Below are 21945 nucleotides of genomic sequence, written 5' to 3' on the forward strand. Positions count from 1 at the left end.
TTTTTTATAGGTACACAAAAAGATTACTGTGGTACTAAAATGACTATTCACAAAAATAGTGTATTTAGATAATCTCATTTCTATTTAGAAAAACATTTTAGTTAGAACATACACAATTGATGTAATCTTTGTAAATGATTAACCAGAATATGTTTACTGTATTGTAGTGCCAAGTGACTTTGCAAGACACTTTATTACATACTGTACACTGATTGCATGACTAAATGTCAGAACATTCCCTTTGTGTTTGCTTTACTTTATGTCCCCTGCATGTTTCTGGCCTTTGTGTTACATTTATGTTTACTCTTTTTTTTATAACACATTGCTAACTTTATCCTAGAAGAAAGTCTTCGAACCAAGAATAAACAAGCGCAACATACTAGAGCAATACCTTGAGGGGGAATTCATTACCATACAGCATCTGAAAGGCAGAAATGATATAAGACAAGAAAAACATGTGCAAAAATATCTTTCCAAGGACATCTCAGATTATCCAAGTCCTGTTGAATTTCACATCACAGAAGTGGCTCATGTCACTAACAAGACAAGCCTTGAAGGCATTTGGGAGTCAGAGGGATTCAAGGATCCTGATGGAAGTTCATTATCATGGAGGAGCCTGAAGATAAATGAAGCAGATATAAGAGCAGCTGAAGAGCTTTACCTCAAGAAATTATTCCCAGACATAACCAAAGAAGAAAAAACAGCTCATCCACCATTCCTGAGTGAATTCACCACATCACCCGTGTTTTTGAACCAAACCTCACGCTACGGCAACTTCCGCTTCACGTTTCCTCTGACTGAACTGATGGAAGCCTACAAGAAGCAGGAATGTGACGGTCAAGAGCCAGTTCTCCGCATACATGAGACCAAACTGTTTAAGCAAGAGATTGAGTATGTTGTTCTTGTTCACAGCCCTGAGTTCAATGAGAAGTTCAATCATTTTCCAGAGCTAACATCCAACCCATTGGTTTCTTGCGACAGACGTCAAATCATCTGGACAGCCCAAGCCATTTGTGAAACTCACAACTTCCAACTGGCAATCCGTGGGAGGACCGCAGAGGCACAAGCCAAGTATCCATACGAGCATTTTGTGTATAGATCAGGTTAGTCTTGCCTTTCACACCAAGGATGTCCTGACTTTCCCTAAAAGAAAGCTGAAGGCAAGCCTCAGTTGCTGTAGACTGGATAAAGGTGTAAAACTTGCAAATAACGAAAATGTCAGTTCCCTTGATGATGCTAAGAAATGCATTCAAAGCTTGCAAGATGAAGATGAAAAAGAAGATGAAAAAGAAGAACATAAATCAGTAGAGGTGAAAATGGAAGAGGACTAAAGGTGTGCAAGTTCTGCAAGAACAGTTCTGTTGCTTTGTAGCATTTTGCCCTTCCTGCCAAGCAGCTTGACCACACCATAAAAAGTTTTTCAGTTAAATCAACTTAAGTCATTTCAACTCACATTTTAAATCAACTAATTTTTATTGTAATAAGTTCAAATGACTTGTAGTTTTAAGCTGATTTAACTTTAAAAACTTAAGGCAGCTGCTGAACTTGTTGAAAACTTTTTACAGTGCATAAATAAAAGGTGGACGGTACATTTTATTTTTATAATTATTATTTACATTGAGAGGCTGTAACACATCGCCTTTTTTACCCAATGCTCTTTTTAACCAATCAACTCACAAAGATTACGATAAATATTTTATTTGTTTTTTAGTTCTGCCACTTACCCAGCATGCCTTATGACTTTTGTCTGTGTACTGATAGTTGTATCAATAAAGATGTTGTCACAAATATGTTGTTTTAACTCAAACACAGCAGCCAAACAAAATCTAGAGTTAAAGATTTAAGGGGTCAAGAGCCTAACTAATGCAAACACTGACCACTATAATGGTTGCCTAAAAATGTTGGTTTTCTCCTTTGGTGATTCTGCTTATTAACATCAGGTGTCTTCAATAATGATCAATCATCACTTTGTTAATCACCTAATTTTCTTGTTAGCTTAAACACTGCTTCAGTGTTAACTTTTACTCTGCTTCAGTGTTACTTTAACACTATCTGGATTGGGACCATATGTACTCTGAGCAGTGTTGATTTAACACTGGGGACTTTACTGTGTATCATAGCTGTCCTGCAGTTATTCTACTGCAGATAAAATGTGCATCCTTAACAGCATTAATTATTGTATTTAATGTAGCTGTACTACTTTGTGTATTACAAGGGTCCGTGTACCTACGTATAATTGGTTTTCTCGTTTTTGTTTTCAAAACAAACAAACGAATAAATGATTGGTTTATGCAATATTTACATTTTCTCCGGAACACAAAAACGAATTTCATTCATATTTTCTATTTTGTTTTCATTACACTTCGTTCAAATGCAGATATTAAAAAGTCAACAAAACCAAATCGAAAAATTAAAGTTTTTTTGAACAAAGCGCGTTTTAGTACACCGGAAGCTCGCTGCTGCAGCTGAAGGTTTTCACTTGAGACATAAAACATAAACGTAAACATACGGAGCCCGCTGTGTCACCTGCAGGAGAAAAAGAATCAATCCATGGCGACGGTTTTGCAATTCGTCCCCTCAGTTTATAAACCGTACTCACGAATTCTTAAACTGTTCCCTCGGTTTAATAAATCGTGTCCACGGATTAACAATCCTGGAGCTCAGATTTTGTAAACAGTTCCCTCGGATTTTGAATCCGTACCCACAAATTCATAATCTGTGCGCACGCTTTCGCAATCAGTTCCCACGGGTTTGTGGCCCCGCCCCCAGATTCAATAAGGCTACCTGTTTATAGGTGCTGGATGCATTGTATTGCCTTTATTAAACTTTATTTTTCATAGTAGGCTATATGAGACCATGCAACTGACAAAACAATGTTTTTAGCGTTTATTTTACATTAATAACCAATAGAATAGCTGCTAAAACACCACATCTGTGTTTTATCCTAATGATGATTAATGTAAAATAAACGCTAAAAAGAGGACTATTTTGTATGTGCGAATCATGCTACTTTAAAGCACCAAAATAAAATAATAATTGAAGAGCGGCTTCAAACGGCTTTGCCTTATTTTTCAAAATATAAAATCGCCTGAATTTTGTAAAAAAAAACGTTTGGAGAGAAGGTAAAAAGCAATACAAAACAAATAATTTACAGGTTATGTTGTCATTCCTTTGCTCTCAAACTGAATGCAATGTAATAAGAGGCCTTAATTAATAATAACATTAACAGTGAAGCATGCATCTAACTCTGGGTGAAAAGCTTATAATAAAATCGCCAAAATTCGTCTACGTGTTAAGAATGAGTATAATTTCCAAAGCTCTAAAAGGTTATTTAAAAATAAAGCATTCATTATAATAAACAGTTTACTGTCTTAATGTCTCCATTTTTTTAGTCTACAAATTAAAATAATAATTACAATTATTAGTATTATTTACGGTGAGCATTGCTGTCACAGACATAAGAACCCTGCACAGGCCTCAAATCTATAGGCCCTAGATGCTGGCCCGAGTTTATCAGAATTCAGTAATATGGGCCCCAATCCGACCAAACCCGTCTTTTCCCCCTCTTCTCACAAAACAGCGTATACTACTGTTTCAGCTATTAAAATAGTCCAGTTTTGTATGTAACGCAAAGTGATTATATTTTGTTTCGTTTTTATTAAGTTAATTTAGAAAAAATATTTGGAGCATTTTTTTGTTCGTTAAATATAAGTTTTTGATTTTTAAAGTAACGACCAAGCGGCAAGCGGCAGAGAATGAGTTGATCATATTGTGTTTGATCAATTTTGCCTTCTCAGATAATCACAACTTGCCTAAAATAAATATAGATCTAGGCCTAAAAGAGTTAAAATATAAAACAATGTTAATTTCAACGTTAAAATAATATAAATGTGCGGTATTAGGCACAAATGCAATCATTTGTGCTGAGAGCGCTTTGCAGGACATAGAGGAGCCAGCGCAATCACTTGCATTTTTGCAGTGGATACAATTTAAAATATTCCGTTATTTTTGCTCATAAAGGTACGAGTAATACATTATTCGGAACTGTAAATGGTCTACTTTTATTTGTGTGCACTCACAATATCAACAAAATGTTGCAAACAGTGCTTGAAACATTGAAAACAAACATGATCCCTCATGATCCATCATCTCTCAGCAAAACTCAGCGAATTAACTCACAGACAAGATATTTATAGAAAGCTTTAAATTATTACTTAACGAAAGAGAACAAATCAAAAACAAAAACTATTTCATTATGTAGTCTGTAAAGATTAATTTCTCTCTAAAGGCGCGTCCAAAGAGGAAATGGCGATCGGCAACTTCATCCTTACTAGACACTGACTCAGAAAACACAAGCGTTTTAGCGTTTATTTTACAATAGCCTACTTGCCAATGGGATAAAACACAGGCGGTGAATATAAACACTTTTATATTAGTTTAATGTTGAAATTAAGATTGTTTTATACTTGAACACTTTTAGGCCTATAGATTTTATTGTAGGCAAGTCGTGATGATTTGAGAAGGCAAAACTGATCAAACACAAGCTATGATCAACTCACTGTCTGCCGCTGGCTGCTTGGTCGTTACTTAAAAATATATATATATATTGAACAAACAATAAAATGCTCTAAACGTTTTTCTAAATTAACTTAATAAAAAAACGAAATGAAGCAACCACTTTGCTGAACTATTTTAATAGCTGAAACAGTATATAAGCTGTTTGCGTCACCGTGAAAAATAAAAAATACTACTACTAATAGTAATTATTATTATTATTTTAATTTATAGGCTAATAAATGAGTGCACTTAAGACAGTAAAATGTTTCTAATACAATAATTCATGAATGTTCTATTTTTAAATAACCTAGAAATGTGTTTGCGAACTATTCATTCTATGAAGACATATTTTGGTGATTTTATTATAAGCTTTTCACCCAGAGATAGATGCATGCTGTTAATGTTATTATTAAATATATATTATTACATTGCATTCAGTTTGAAAGCAAAATAATTAACATAACCGGTACAGTTTTGTATTGCTTTTTACCTTCTCCTCTCCAAACTCTATAATTTTTCAGAAACGGTTTATAAACTCAGGGGACGAATTGCAAAACCTTCGCCACGGATTGATTATTTTTCTCCTGCAGGTGACACAGCGGGCTCCGTATGTTTACGCCCGTCTCAAGTGAAAACCTTTTGCGGCAGCAGCGAGCTTCCGGTGTACTAAAACGCGCTTTGTTAAAAAAAACTCTAATTTTTCGATTTGGTTTTGTTGACTTTTTAATATCTGCATTTGAACGACGTGTAATGAAAACAAAATTGAAAATATGAATGAAATTCGTTTTTGTGTTCCCGAGAAAATTTAAATATTGCATAAACCAATCATTTATTCGTTTGTTTGTTTTGAAAACAAAAACGAGAAAACCAATTATACGTAGGTACACGGACCATACACGGACCGGACCTATATTGAATCTAATGTTTAATGTTTTGTTTTTTTTTCCCATATGTACATGCCCTGCTTACACTGGGTTCTGCTTCAATTTGCTGATCAATGTACATCACTGTAGAAAAATGAGTAACCATTAAAGAAGGAACTCTTACCAGTCAAAATATCATTAAGCACTTTTTTTTTTTTTTTTTGACAACTGACAAGATTTATATATATATATATATATATATATATATATATATATATATATATATATTTTTTTTTTTTTTTTTTTTTTTTTTTATTGGTGCTGTTATTATTTTTCCATTTCCCTTGAATGTGTACTGGTATTTCAAGTATTTTACATCCCTTATTGTATTGTAACTTTGGGATTCAAATGACATAGAGACATATTTTTAAAATGACACAAAATGACATATTTTTGCTTCCACTCAGCAATAAATATGACCTGAATAAAATGGCTTCATTTTAATATGTTGTATATACACTCACTGAAAATAATACTTGACAAAGTTATTATACTTTTAATCCATTACATTTTAATTAAAAAGCTCTAAAGTTATGCAATTTAAAACTTTTTATTAACATTTTGCATGTGTAGAGAGCATCACAACATAAGCATCACATTTGTGTAAATTATTATTCATCAATTATTACTTATTAATATTCATCACTACTAATACACAGGTTAGAATATCATCACAATACAATATTGTCCCTTTAAACCAGCGTATTCGTATTATATTCAGAGATCGCTACTGCGCATGTGTCTATGACGTCGGCAAAACAAACCACCGTGCACGCGCCTAACAACGTCCATTATCAAAAAAGATACAATTAACGAATATTTTATCATTAACCTACTATTACTACTTGCAAAATTTCATATTCACCGCTGCAAATTCACTCAACAAAATCCTTTATTTATTATTTTTAAAAAAGAAGTTCAACTATCCAAACTATTTCATCACCCAAAAATCTTAAGGCTTCTAAAACTATCGATTTGTTTCATCTTTTTAATTTATATTGTTTAAGGTTTTGTTTTATATGTATTTATGTTTTAAATTTTATTATATACATGTATAACGCTGCCATTTTTGTACTTTTGTGCTTTGTACCTTGGCAATAAAAAAAAAAAATGAAAATAAAAATAAAAATAAAAAAAAGTCCAGTATGTATTGGACCTGATCCATCTACGTCATCGACCTCTTGAAATTCTGACATACCATTTAACATAACCATTTTCTATAAAGACAGTAATATACTGTAGATTATTAGTATTATTTATCAATTTTCAAAAAAGCAGCTTACAGGAATATAGCGTGTGTTTACAGAGCTCAAAGTAGACATTTAGAGGCTGTGTTCAAAATCACACTCTATACCCTCATTTACTATTCCTTACATTAGTTTACTTTACCAAGTTAATGAAAGTGAGTGAATTCATATCCTGATGAACACCCGATCATCACAAGCAGAATCACAGAAGAACAGAGAAACAAGAACAGAAAAAAGAGAAACACAAGAACAACAACTGACTTCCTGCTTCAGTTTTAAGACATCTTTACACTGAGTGTCAAACCAGTTTAGTTTCATTACCACAGTTTTCTTGAAAAAATCACGTTTGTAGTTACCGTTATTGAGGTCAGGTTTGCTTTAGTCATACCATTGAACTTTGACTCTTACCATAACATACTTTCTTTCTACAAAAACTGTGTGTTCAACAAGCACATTTCTTATAGTGATGTGCATGAGCTGCAGCGTGTGTAAGTTATGCAGCTGAATGATATTACTATTTTTTTACTATTTATTTTTATTTTATATTTGCATGTTTTGTTTTGTTCTGACTTTATGTACTATTGAAGTTTCTCTTGCTCTTTTTTTAATTATTGAAATTCATTTGCTGATTTTTTTTTTTTTTTTTTTTTGTCTGTGTTTTTCAATAGTACTGTTTTTTTTGTGTTCAAACATCCTTTATAGTAACTGATTGCTGTTGTAACTCGTATTGTAGTTTCACAGTGGTGATAGCACAAAGTGCTTATAATGTAGCACATTCAATAAAGCATCAGATACTGGATGAAAATCTTTTTTTTGTTGTTGTTGTTCAGTCAAAATAAAATATTCAGAATGTCACAAGCCATTTGGCTTTGACTCTATAACAAATGCTAGACTAAGACACTTTTCTCCACTCCTCAACTACAGAAAAAGACATTAGTCTTTATAAATACAGCATTTCGTGAGTAAATAAAACGCTGTACTTATTCAAACAGTTCTTTATTTACCTTGAGGCTGTTTGTTTAAAACTAGCAGTCACACGATGTTAGTACTGTGAACTTATTCCATTTGCTTACACTAAGAAGGAATAATATATAATATAGTATAAAACTGTAAACACTTAATGTGTAATAGTAAAATGAATAAAAACATGATTTTAACTCAATTTGATGGAGTTCACTGTTAGCTATGACACACACGTGCTGAAATACTTAAAGATATCATCACTTTATCCACAACTCCACAGTTACTGTCTTTAAATACAGCAGCAGAACATGTGTTTGTGGCTCATCATTGACTGGAGCACAGGCTCTCTCCAGCACAATGATGACCCACAAAACTAAATTTAGATATATCTTGTGCAAAAAAATACACTGCAAAAAACAACCTATAGAATCTACTCAATAAAATAAGTAACAATTTACACTCAGTTTGCTTGGGTAGATTCTATCCTATATATCTGAGTAAAGAATACCTGAATGTTACAACTAAGACAAACTAAAAAATTAGGTAAAGTCTACACAGCAAAAAGCCCAGTATTAAATTAACCCTCCCTCGAGTTTATTTGAGTCCATAGTCAAGAGTGTTAAAATGAACACTGAAGCAGTGTTAATAATAATAATGAGGTATTTAAAGGTGCCATAGAAGGGAAAACTGAATTTACCTTGGCATAGTTAAATAATAACAGTTCAGTACATGGACATGACATACCATGAGCCTCAAACACCATCGTTTCCTCCTTCTTATATAAATCTAGTGTTTGCAAAAGACACTGAAAAATAGGTAAATTCCAACATAACAGACTATTACGCAATAGTGGCCATCGTGAATAGTTACGCCCCCAACATTTGCATCGCCCAATCATCAGATGATCTCCAGATGGGCTATTGTGAAAAAACAAAGAGAGGACAATAGCAAAAATGGCAGATCATGGGAATAACTGTTATGTTCCAGGTTGTGCAGGAGATGTTAAGTGCAGGGATGGGTTGGTGTCTGTACTCAGAAAGGCAAGGAAAACAAATAAGGCGATCTAATAAAATAAGGTGAGCCACTGAAGGGACAAGGTTAGCTTAATGCTAGCGCTAGCCTGTAACATTGCAGTACTTAAGATTTCTCTTACCACATAAACAGAGAGATGACTGTGCTGATGATGGCAAATGATTTACAGATCCTGAGCATCACTAATAAGAATCTAAACTTGTGTGGTAAGTACTGCCACTGTAGTATAACGTTACACAGAGCACAAAAGTGAAAGTAAAAAGTTACAGTGCATTCAAAACGGCAGTTTCAGAAATCCACATATTAATAGCAGCTCAAGCTCTGTGATTAAATATATATTTTGCTCCGTGTGATTCCTTCCTCCATGAGCAGCTTTGTGAAACAGCCTTGGAAACAACAGAGCATTTCTTTCTAGGTACAAATCCTAGGGTTGTAAATGGACCTGTAAAACCGTTTCTGGAGATGTTTTGCCCTTTCCTGTGCCATATACCTTCTATGTAGATATCAGAGAACAATTTAAAGGGGTCATATGATGTTGATAAAAAGAGTATTATTTTGTGTATTAGCTGTAATAAAATGTGTTTATGCAGTTTGAGGTTAAAAAAACATATTGTTGTTGCTCCTCTTTGCCCCGCCTTTCTGAAATGCTTTAATTTTTGCAAAACTTATTGTTGATGGTAACAGAGGTGTTCTCTGATTGACCAGTTATCCTGTGCATTGTGAATACCTCAAGCGTGGGATTGAAATGTTATGTTACTTACATTCATTTAATAGGCATGATGAACAAAAATAATAAAACCAATTATGAACAAGGCATTTGCTGCATCCAGTGGGGACATAACTACTGATTATAATGACTCTTACTGTCTTTTTACGCATTGTGTCGGGTCGCATAAACATAACACCATGATTGCATTTGCGATTGTAGAACAAGAAACAACAAGCACTTCACTACACTGATCAAAACTTGCATTTAAATGGTCAGTACTGAATTCTTTAAAGAATTCTTTATTCACCATCCCACTGGATGCAGCAAATGTCTTGTTTATAATTGGTTTTATTCTTTTTGTTCATCATACCTATTAACTGAATGTAAGGGACATAACATTTCAATCACACGCTTGAGGTATTCACAATGCACAGGATAACTGGTCAATCAGAGAACACCTCAGTTACCATCAACAATAAGTTTTGCAAAAATTAAATATGAAAATGTACTTTGAGGCAATCAGTCAAAAGCGCAGACTGTCCTTAACCCTTTGTGTACAGCTGGCATAGTGAGCTGCTTCCCAAGGTTCGTGAAACAGTCCCTTGTGAAATGTACAGCACCCACTTGAATATTTGCGTTGTACTGTTCCAGAACACTGTTGTAAATAACTTAAAGGTGCCATAGAATGCATTGAGAGAATATTTTAAATTGTTTTCTGACATCTACAAAGAAGGTATATGGCATGGGAAAGGGCAAAAAAATATCCAGAAATGTGTTACAGTATGTTCTACATGGTCAGCAGGATGTGAGGATGTGACAGACCATGTATGGTTAAATTATTATTTGGGTGTCTGACATCCTTGAGATGCACGAGCAAGTGAAGAAAAAGAAAATAGCACAGAAAACCTGCGTTTCTGAGATTCCTTGTTTTTTGAGGCATGGTTGTTTACTAGAGTGAACTAAGCTTAAAACAAAATGGTTTTCAGCTCCATTTACAACCCTAGGATTTGTCCCTAGAATGAAATGCTCTGTTATTGCCTTATTTGGAAGGTTTATGAATATTAATGAGAAGCTCTGCTCTAATTGGCTGCCTTACAGAGCTGCTCATCTCAATAGCTAGCACATAGCACATAGAAAATATATATTTAATTATGGAGCTCTAGCCGCTAAACCTAATATGTGGTTTGTTGAATCTGTCGTTTTGAATCTGAGATATTTCTCTGACACTACTTTGGACATGGTTAGCTTAATGCTAGCAGTAGCCTGTTACATAAGATTTCACTTACCACATAAACGAAGAGATGATTGCACTGATGATGGTGAATGATTTACAGATCCTGAGCATCACCAAAGACTATCACTAAAAAGCATCTAAACTTGTGTGGTAAGTCGCTGCAGTATAACTTTACACAGAGCACATGACTTGAGACTCGCTTGTGACTTGAATAGAAGGACTTGGTTCCTTCTCTGGTGAAATCATTTCAACAGTTCATGGGTGTAAAAAAACATAGCAGGATTTTTAATTTCTGACCCCTAGACTACCCACCTCTGCTAAAAAAAAAAATCACATATAAACAGTACAAAAATAAAAGAAAATAGAACAAATGAAATTACAAAGACAATTCAGCTCATAATTTCTTCATGCACACAATGCATGATGGGAGTCATGGATGAGTTTTGATTGGCTACAACATACGTTTTTGATGTCACCTTAGTTGTGATCCTCATGCTGACTTTTTGATGTCTTATTAGCATTGAGTTATTTTTTAGTCAAACAAATTGGATAGTTTTTACCCGTAGAAACAATGCAACCGATATAATTTTGACTGAGTTGTGTAAGTTGTTATTAAGAGTATAATGTGTGCATGTTGCAGAGTGTTTGCGAAACATTGAAGCAGTGCTGGTGTTATCATTTTAGACCTTTAATGAAGGGATTATTGTGCATTAGTGATGAAGACCTGCTGATAACAAGCAGAACTGAATAGTTATTTAGCCACAGTCTTGGATGGAATCATCTAAAATAAAGCCACCATAATTGTGGTCAATGTTTACTTAATTGGTCTCTCGACTCTTTCCATGTTTCAAAACAGTTAGTTTTTTAGTATTTGTGCTATTGTTTAAGAACAAAATTTTTAATGAATGTGTATGTCTATTTGTGTTTGGTATTCTGATATTTTGCTACTTTTAAACAAAATACGTAAAACAAATGTCACTGCAATTTGACTTGAGATTTGCTTGTGATTTAGCCATGGATGAGTTTTGTGTGAGACAAAAGTGGGACTTTCAAGTTGAAAGCAAGCCTTAAGTCAAATCCTAAGTTCTCAAAGAATTAAAGTTAATGAGATAATTAAATGATGATGCATTTTTGATGAACACCTGCTGTAATTGAAGATATGTTATTGTTATCCATCATGAAGATCCGTGTTTGCTTTAGTTGGGCTAAGTTTGACTCTTGACTCATTGTTTGATTTCTTATTTGATTTTTTGTAGCTGTGTATGTGCTCATGAGCCGGCTTTTGTGTTTGCTTTGAGACTAGTCTGACTTGAACAGAATAAGTTGAACTCTTTAAATTACTTAAATCAGCTGACTTCATGAGTGAAATAACATATGGCAAGGTTGTCACTTTTGTGAAAAACTCTGATCTCAAAACCTTTTTCTTTTTTTCTGTGACTGAAGAAAGACATGCAAGTCTGGGATGACAAGAAGATTAATCTAAAAGTTAAATAATCCTTTAAGTGCACATTATGAGGAAATTGCGTGCAGACACTGAATGGTACATTTCATGTGCTGCACTGATAACATCACTTATGTTATGCAAACACAGTTTGGTACACACTGTTGGCATTTAACTCTCAATGAGTATGTTTACATGGACAACAATATTCCGATATTAACCCTCTGGGGTCTGAGGGTGTTTTGGGGCCCTGAAGAAGTTTTGACATGCCTTGACATTTGTGCTTTTTCAGTATGTTAAAAAAAATATTAGTGGCCTAAATCTAAATAGATGGTAATCAGCCCAAATTGGACTACAAAAATATGTAAGCAGCATGAATGTACATTTTTGAGTTTTTGAGAAAACAACGTTTATGCGTGCTTAGTGAAAAACGAAATGTTTTAAGTCACTGAAATAAGGCCATGAAACACATACACAAGACTTTTGAGAACTGGATGTGTTAGGCTAGAGTTTTTTTTCTACCAAATGATGTGAAAATCATCTAGTTAACTTGTTTACACAAAACAGTATATTGATTTAAATTTTTGAAGACTTTTTGTTTAGAATGGCTGTATGTGTCATAGTTCTGTCTGTTTGTAGTATTTGATTTTCCCATTGTCTCCCCCCGTCAATCTGTCTACCCCTCGTCTGTGTAATTCCCTGCACCTGTGTTTAATTATTAGTCACCATTTAAAAGTCAGTCTTTGAGTTCAGTTCAATGTCGGTCTTTGCTTTATGTTAACACTTTGTGTGTGGATATATTTTGTGTTTCCTGATCAGTCTGCTCCTTGGATTTTATTAAAAGACTCTGTTTGTTTGTAACTTGTGTCTCGTCTCATCAGTCCAGCACATAACCGTAACGTTAAAGACCGACCGAATACAGTTTCCCGGCGTGTTTCCCCTACTTTATTTTGTGTTTGTTTTTCTGTCTTTCATCATGGATCCCGCCGTCAGAATCATTCTCCTGGAGCAGGGGAATCGCTCTCACGAGGACCACACCAGAGACTTTGTGCAACTAGTACCATTCACGCACTACCCGGACAGCTGCCTGTGCACCTTCTATCACAAAGGACTTAACAACTCCACCAAGGCGCGGCTGTCCGGGGAAGGTCCATCGTCGATTACATCAAGTGGGTGCTGGTGTCCTGTAGGACTTCATTGACCGTGGAGAATGACACCAGCCCCACTTCAGACCCAGAGCCCAGCCAAACATCACCCCGACACCGCTGGGGGTGAGCTGGATAACAACTCTGGGGATTTAATTGACTTCTTTTCTGAAGTTATGGATAATAACTCTGGTTATTTAATTGACTTCAGTACTGAAATACCTACCTGTCTTGTCCAACCTGTCAGTCTGAAATTCCCACCCATCCCCCCTCTTCTGCTCATGTCTCCGTCTGCCTGGTCACCGCTGTCCCCTGACAGCCCCTCTGCTCACCCTCAGCATACCATCAGTGCAGTGGGCTTGCCGCAGGGCTGCCATTTACCATTGGTGTCATGGCTGGAGGATCCCTCAGCTCTGCCTCCAGCCTCAGAGCCCAGATCTCCACCTCGGCCCTCCAACCCTGCGGCTCCACCACGGCTCTCAACGCCCTCATCTCCACCGTCGCCCGTCAGTCCACCAGCTCCACCGGGCTCCATCGTCTTTCCGGCTCCACCCTGGTAAGTCGTCGTCCCTCTGTCACCTCAGAACTCTGTTCCTCCGGCTGTGCCTCGTCAAGTGGTCCCACCGGCTCCTGCGGACTCCTCCCTCCCTCAGGCACAGCCTCCATCCGGCTCCGCCATGGACCTCCAGATCTCCGCCTTTGCCTCGGTCGTCAGAGCCTCCAGTTCCACCTTGGCCCTCCGGATCCCCGGTGTCGCCCTGGATCTTCGGCTCTCCATCTCCGCCTCGGGCTCCTCTGCCAGCTGCTCTGCCTCGGTCGGTGGGCCCCCTGGAGTCGGCGTTCCTCATTCCACCATGGCTCCTCCCTCCGTCAGCTCCACCGTGGGCCGTCATCATGGCTGTGGTCTGGGTCTGTCTCTCCTGCTCCGGGTCCCTCCTCTTTTTCCCCTGGCTCCTCCCTCCTTCAATACCCCCCGGACTGTCTTGTCGCCCCCTTGGACTCTTGTTTTGGTCCCCCTCCCGGGGTTGCGTCCTCCGCCAAAGCCTCCTCCAGTATGGACTCTCTTTTTTTCTGTTTACGCCCCTTTTGTCTGTTTTGTTTCTGAACAGACAAAACCTTTTTTTTTTCATGTCTCGTCTCGTCAGTCCAGCACATAACCGTAACAGTAAGCAAGAAGGCATGAATGATTATGAATAATGCTGTGATTTACACCTGAGAAGAAAAAGACCTGCATAATGAGCCGCATAATCAGTTATTCAGTCAGATGACTGAGAGGAACTAATGAAAGAATGAAGGAAAAATGTAAGGACAAAATATATATATATATATATGTATATATATATATATATATATATATATATATATATATATTTTTTTTTTTTTTTTTTTTTGTAGTGTATTTTGAATATATTTAACTATCACGCAAAATAACTTGAGATTCACTTGTGAGTGCAGTTAAACTTTTTATTAGGAACAAAAGTAATAAACAACACAGAAGATACACCCTCACTTGCGGCCCTAAAAGAAAGTTTTAAACAATTATTAGCATTTATTTTATAAAGTCTGAGCATACTTGATGAAGAAACAAAATGGCAATAACTAAGAAAGTATATTCTAATACCATCAACCACAGACAATATTACAACAGACATAACAAAAGTACGATTTCTTTTAAACCCATACAGGAAGATTTACTTACTGTGTTATCCCAGTGTTTCTAAACAAAATATAACTAACATCTGTAAAATACTACACTCAAAACAATCGCACTGTAAAATAACAGTAATCTACTGGCAGGTGTTTTTGCCAGCATTATACTGTTATTTTATAGCTCTCTACCATTAATTTACAGCTCTTCATTTTTACAGTATGTTACCGTTATTATACCATGTGGTAACTCATTTTATTTTGGAAACCAATTGCTTCAAACCAATTCAGTTTAAAAAAAAAAAAAAAAAAATATTTGTGACCCTGGACCACAAAACCAATCTTAAGTCGCTGGGGTATGTTTGTAGCAATAGCCAAAAATACATTGCATGGGTCAAAATTATTGATTTTTCTTTTATGCCAAAAATCATTAGGAAATTAAGTAAAGATTATGTTCCATGAAGATTTTTGTAAAATTCCTACTGTAAATGTATCAAAATGTAATTTTTGATTAGTAATATGCATTGTTAAGAACCTAATTTGGACAACTTTAAAGGTGATTTTCTCAGGATTTTGATTTTTTTGCACCCTCAGATTCCAGATTTTCAAATAGATGTATCTCGGCCAAATATTGCCCTATCCTAACAAACCATACATCAATAGAAAGCTATTTTACTGAGCTTTCATATTATATATATACATCTCAGTTTTGTAAAATTGAACCTTATGACTGGTTTTGTGGTCCAGGGTCACATTTTTTATATGGTGTTAGTACAGTGAACTTATTTAATTTGAGTCCACTAAGAAGAAATATTTCTTAATATAAACCCACAAACACTTAAAGTGTAATAAGGAAGCAACCGACTTTTACTCAAATCTTTATAGATTGTCATTAACTAACAAAAGCACAAATTTGGGTAATAAAGTGCTTAGTAAAGAGATTGTCACTATATCAGCAATTCCACAATTACTGTCTTTAAATAAAGCAGCAAAACCTCAGTGCTTGCGGCTCATCATTGCCTGAAGCACAAGCTCTACTCTCCAGCACAATGGTCACCCACAAAACTAAATTAAACTAACAGATCTCTCTTGTACAAAAACACACCAGTTAGGCACAATTAAATATTTACTCTCCTTACCAGTTAATGACTTTGCATAATTGTTTTTCTATGAACATTCACTAATATTTTAGTGAAAATACCTTGATTTGCTTAGTAAATCTGACTGTTGTTTTACAGTATATTACTGTTTTTTCTTGAATTAACAGTAATCTACTGGCAGCTCTGGTTGCCAGCATGTTACTGTTTTTCTACAGTGTGTTGCCGTAAATTAATTACAGTTTATTACTGTTAAATTACATTTCATGCTGGGTTTTTTTATCGTGCATCTTTAACCCTTTAAAACCCACAGCAAAATCCTCAGTTTTAAATGAACACTTATAATGTGTCAACACTACAGAGTGTTTGAGTAATACTGAATTAGTGCTGAACTTAATGAGATAATTATATGATTGATCACGTTCAGCTGTTAACAAACAAAATCGCTGAAGAAAAACACAAAAACAACTGACTTCAGCCACAGCCTTAGATGAAATCAACTGAAATAAAAGAAGACATTAAATCTCTCAAGATCTGATTAAACTCCTGAAACAGCATTACCAGCTTCACTTATTACCACACTGAATTTATTTCTGTCAGACGTCTACAGAAGAGAGTTGCAGAGATTTAGATGTTTTTTTTTTTTTTCACTACCACAGTGGAGATCAGTGTTTACTTTAGTTGTGCTCTTGAACCTTGACATTTTGAATCTATTTATTTTAGCTGTTGTAATTATGTGTGTTTGCAACATGCTTGTTATAGCAAAAGAAAAAAAATAAATAAATTTAGAGTTAGAGCTAATGCAAACACTGACCGCTATAATGGTTGCTTAAAAATGTTGGTTTTCTCCTTTGGTGATTCTGCTTATTAGCATCAGGTGTCTTCAATAATGATCAATCATCACTTTGTTAATCACCTAATTATCTCGTTAAATTCAACACTGCTTCAGTGTCTATATGTGTCCACACTCAGAGTGTTAAATTAACACTAGGCATTTTGCTGTGTGCTGTAACACACTTGGTGGAAAAAAAACAACAACTATAGATCATGTTCATGCTCAACTGAAAATAGCCAACATCAACTGACCAGCATTACTGTCACTAATGCATCATAAAAACTCAGCTACAGCAAAAAAAAAAAAAAAAAAAAAATCTATGTTAAAATATCAAGGGTCAGGAGCCCAATTAAATTAAAGCAAACACTGATCTCCACAATGGTATGGTCAAACAAAACAAAACATCATCATCTAAACATCTGTTCATTCTCAATAAGATCTTCTATAGACATCTGACAGAAATAAAATCTGTCCGGTTAGAAATGCGTGAAGTTGGTAAAGCTGTGTGTTGAGTTGTTTAAATTTTCAGTTGATTTCATCTAAGGCTGTGGCTGAAGTCAGTTCTATAGTTCTTGTGTTTGTCTTGTTTCTCTGTCAATCAGTGATTCTGCTCATTAACAGCTGCTGGTCGTCAGTGTCTGAAGTCACTCATTAGTTTTCATTATCTCTGTAAGGTGGACTATATTAGTAAACTCATGTAGGGAATAGGGAATGAGGGTGTAGAGTTGGATTTTAAACACAGTCTCTGAGTGTCGATTTTGAACGCTGTTAATTCACGATACATAGCAGCAGGCTACTTTTCGATATTGACAAATAATACCCAGAATGCACTGTTTTAATGGAAAACAGCATGTTACTGTCAAAATTTGGCCGTTTTTTTACAGCAATTTTTAACAGTGTATGCTGAATGAGATCTCATTCGTTTGACAGCAGCAAGTACTTATTGACAGAAGTTTGTTTTTCCCCAGTCGTTGTTAAGATACGTTAAACCATGTTAAGCTGTTTCCTTATGGATTTCTATGGGGGACGCTAAACATGATATTATTCAGAAACAGGGGATAACTATTCAAGGTTCAAGAGCCCAACTACAGCAACCACAGCAGATCAACATTTATTTAGTCACTTAATTATCTCATTAACTTTAACTTGAGACTACCTTGTGACTTGAAAGTCCCTCCTCTTTCTGCAGGTGCCAAATAAATAGAGTGGGACACAGCTGAGACACTTAGTTTCAGTTCAAACAGTCAGACAGAGAGATAGACTCTGAACAACAAGAACAAACTGCAAGAGACATAATGGCATCAGCACACGAAGGTCAGTCTGAATTAAATTAATTACATTTGTTTTCACTCAAAACAATGTTTTGGTCTAAACGTAATTAAATTGAATACAAATGTTCCATCCATTTAGATTACATAGTTTTAATGTAAGCATATTAATAAACTTAATGTAATTCATGTGCATCAGTCATTTGTGAAAAAACATAATATTTATGTAATAGTTCCCATTGTTAAATAAACACTGCTCAGTGTTCATGTGTTTCCATACTACAAAGTGTTCAAGAAGCATTGACACAGTGTTAGAGTTAATGAGATGAAAGAAACTTGCACTGACTGATCTAAAAATATATCAGTGCCTTTTTTTTGTCTCAAGATGCACCAGTAATGTTATCTTCTAAGCATGTTTATAAAAATGACTTAAATGTCCTAATTGATCTATGGCCTAATTCTGGTTTAGTCTAAACCATGTCTGTAAAACCGGGCCTAAATCTCAAGATCTGATTAAAATCTCCGGTCCCACTTTACATTAGGTGGCCTTAACTACTATGTACTTACATTTTAATGAATCATTTGGTACAATGTACTTATTGTGCACATGCATGTTTTTACATTGTACTTATCTTTTTTTTAAACCATTATGTAATTACATTTGTAATTAATTTCTGTAATTACAACTGTTGACCCATCCCTTACACCCTAACCCACCCTAAAACCTACCCATACCACCAAACCTGTCCCTAACCTTACCCATATCCCAACTTAATAGAAGCAATCGTGTTTTGCAATGCAAGAGGACCACGTTAAGTACATTGTACTTATTTTTTGATGTAAGTACATAATAGTTAAGGCGACCTAATATAAAGCGTGACCAAATATCCTCTAACAGCTTTACCAACTTTATTCATTACTAACCATATGCACTTTATTTCTGTCAGACTTCTAGTCTGCTACAGTGCATTCTGGGAGCACCAATCAAAACCCATCCAGAACTTTAACAGCAAAAGAAAAAACATAATTGTAGATTTTAGGGTCGAGAGACCAACAAAAGCAAACGCTGAGCACAGTAATGGTGATGTTTTGAGAAATGAAATTAATGTCTAAACCTCTGTTAATTCTTTAATTGAGAACTTTTGTATGACAGAAATAAAGTCAAACTGGTCAGTAATGAGTGAAGCTGGTGCTGCTGTTTGTGGAGCTGTTTAATCCTCCTCTGCTGAGATCTCCAGAGATTTTTTTGTGCTTTATTTCAGTTGATTTCATCTGAGGCTGTGACTGGAAGTCAGTTGTAGTTGTGCTTCTGTTTGTCTATTTTTCTTTCTTTTTTTTCTCTTTCCTTCAGTGTAATCCTGCTTGCTAACATTCTCATTCTTATTAAGTTCTCATTAAGTGAAGCTCTGCTTCAGTGTTACTTTATTGTGTTACTTTATTACTGTATTGTGGTACCAAATCCACTCTGAGCTGTGTTAATAACGTCCCCCAACCCTTTAAAGATCTCCACATCATGAGCATCTCGGGAAACATTGTGGGAATGTCACTGACACCAGATGGGATGTTCTGAGAATGCTCTGGGAACATTACATTTTTATCAGAGAAATCCACATACCTGACATGAGTGCATCCTCGTCATCCACCAATGAAAAAAGAGGCGTAAACATCTTATCTAGTGACATAGGCAGTGATTGGATGATATTTAACACATTTTGTGTTAAACACATTGTGTTCTCTCTCTCTCTCTAATTCTAAATAAAATAGTAATAAATATATATCTGATAATCCTGGGTTACTATGGTCACACAGGTTTGTTTGTGCATTAAACTCGTGGCCACGATAAATGCATGTAGTTACCTCGACAAAATGATCTCATTGCCACGACATAATTTCACGTTCTCACGAGATAATTTCTCATGACCACGACAAACATAAGTGAACCGATCAGGTCCCCTCCCATTCACCTTACTTTTTAAACATAATACGAGCAGGCCAATTTAAGTACCTTTCCATTGAAGTATTATGTTATGTACTATGTCTCAAAAGACAAATAATATTGTCTACTCAATTTACTTGGATCGCAATATTTGCAGTCATGTTTCACAACTTGATAAATGTTTTCTGAATTTACAAAATGTAAATAGATACGAGGGCATTTTGGGAATTTTGGGAATTGTTTAAACTTAGATTTCTTAGCTTTTATAAAACTTTATAACACTTTAGTGAATGCTATGCCTACACAGCAAAAAGGCCAGAGTTAAATTAACTCTCCAGGGAGTTTATATGAGTCCACTCTCAAAAGTGTTAAGTGTTAAAATCAGAGTGTTAAATTAACACTGAAGCAGAGTTAAAGTTAATGAGATAATTAGTGATTAACAAAGTGATGATTGATCATTATTGAAGACACCTGATGTTAACAAGCACAATCACCAAAGGAGAAAATCACATTTTTTAAGAAACCATTACAGTGGTCAGTGTTTGCATTAGTTGGGCTCTTGAACTTAACGTTTGTAAAATCTCATCTTGTTTGGCTGCTGAAGCAATGTTATAACAGCCAGACAAAAGGCAACCAGGTTTTCAATAATTCTTTGTGAAATATTAGACTATGGTTTTTATCACTGGTTACATAGACTCTATGAATGAGAACCACATCTTTAATCAGACAGATATGTAAAAAAAAAAAAAAAGTATTTTGATCGAAGTCTATACAAAAAAAAAAATAAACTTGTTAAGACACACAGACATGAAGAATCAGTGTGAGAACCACAACAACGGTGACCATCAAAAATAGTATTGTAGCCAATCAGGACTCATTCATGACTCCCATCATGCATTGCGGCATGGATAAATTATGAGAGTTCAGAGTTGATCTGTTTATCTGAACACGTCGTTTGTCACCGTTCCTGAGATTCATACGCTGGTTCTTGATGTCTGTGTGTGTCTAAACAACCCTATTTTGACTTATGAGAAATTCTTCCAGAATATATTTTAAAGAAAGATGGAGAGATTTGTTTGTTGTGGACTCATGAGACTAAATATATACAACAGTTAATACACTGAACTCTTTTAATAGCTTATCTCAGAGTTCCAGATCCTTTAATGGAAAATAACTCAGAGACTTGATTCTAAATGGAGTTCAATGATTCAGGTCAAGCAATGATTACATTAAAACATAACCATCACCACCTAATGACTTGTGGTCTTGGCTTGTCTGGTTGTTTTCCCTCAAATAAAGCAGCCCAGCAAGATCTAATGTTAATGATATAAGGGTCAAGAGCCCAACTAATGCAAACACTGACCACTACAATGGTTGCTTAAAAAATGTGGTTTTCTCCTTTGGCGATTCTGCTTGTTAACATCAGGTGTCTCCAATAATGATCAATCATCACTTCGTTAATCACTAATTATCTCATTAACTTTAACTCTGCTTCAGTGTTAATTTAACTCTCTGATTTTAACACTTGACACTTTTGAGAGTGGAATCATATAAACTCCCTGGAGAGTTAATTTAACTCTGGCCTTTTTGCTGTGTATTTATTTAACCATTTACACAAATTTAAAACTATGAGATCTGAATATTTTGTTATTCATTTTTTTTTTTTTTTTTTTTGTCTTGTGCCTTCCTCTTTTGGACAACATGAGTATTACATCCTTCATCTCTCAGAAGAATTCTTCATAGATTTGAAACACTATTGCAAGCTAGTTACTGTAGGTGAAACATCTACACTAAATTCTTGCCCTGTAAATTAATAGTAAATTCACTCTTAATTGTGCTGTCATTTATTGTAATCTAGTTTACAGTATTTTACTGTAAAGACACAATGGACTAAATTAAAACTCATGTTAA

At 35.2% G+C, this 21945-nt stretch overlaps 1 protein-coding gene across 2 annotated transcripts in view; it reads left to right on the forward strand.

The window, feature by feature from the left end:
* The window catches only part of LOC141336140 (uncharacterized), a 132027-nt gene extending 130681 nt beyond the window's left edge, over positions 1 to 1346 (forward strand). For both annotated transcript variants that reach the window (XM_073841671.1, XM_073841673.1), the window contains exon 3: positions 1270 to 1346. In XM_073841671.1, coding sequence (XP_073697772.1) covers positions 1270 to 1331 — 62 coding nt within the window. In that variant the 3' untranslated portion in view covers positions 1332 to 1346. The remainder of the gene's footprint in view (positions 1 to 1269) is intronic.
* The last annotated feature ends 20599 nt before the right edge of the window (positions 1347 to 21945 follow it).

The sequence above is a fragment of the Garra rufa genome, chromosome 6, assembly GCF_049309525.1.
Source record: "Garra rufa chromosome 6, GarRuf1.0, whole genome shotgun sequence".
NCBI classification, from domain to species: Eukaryota; Metazoa; Chordata; class Actinopteri; order Cypriniformes; family Cyprinidae; genus Garra; species Garra rufa.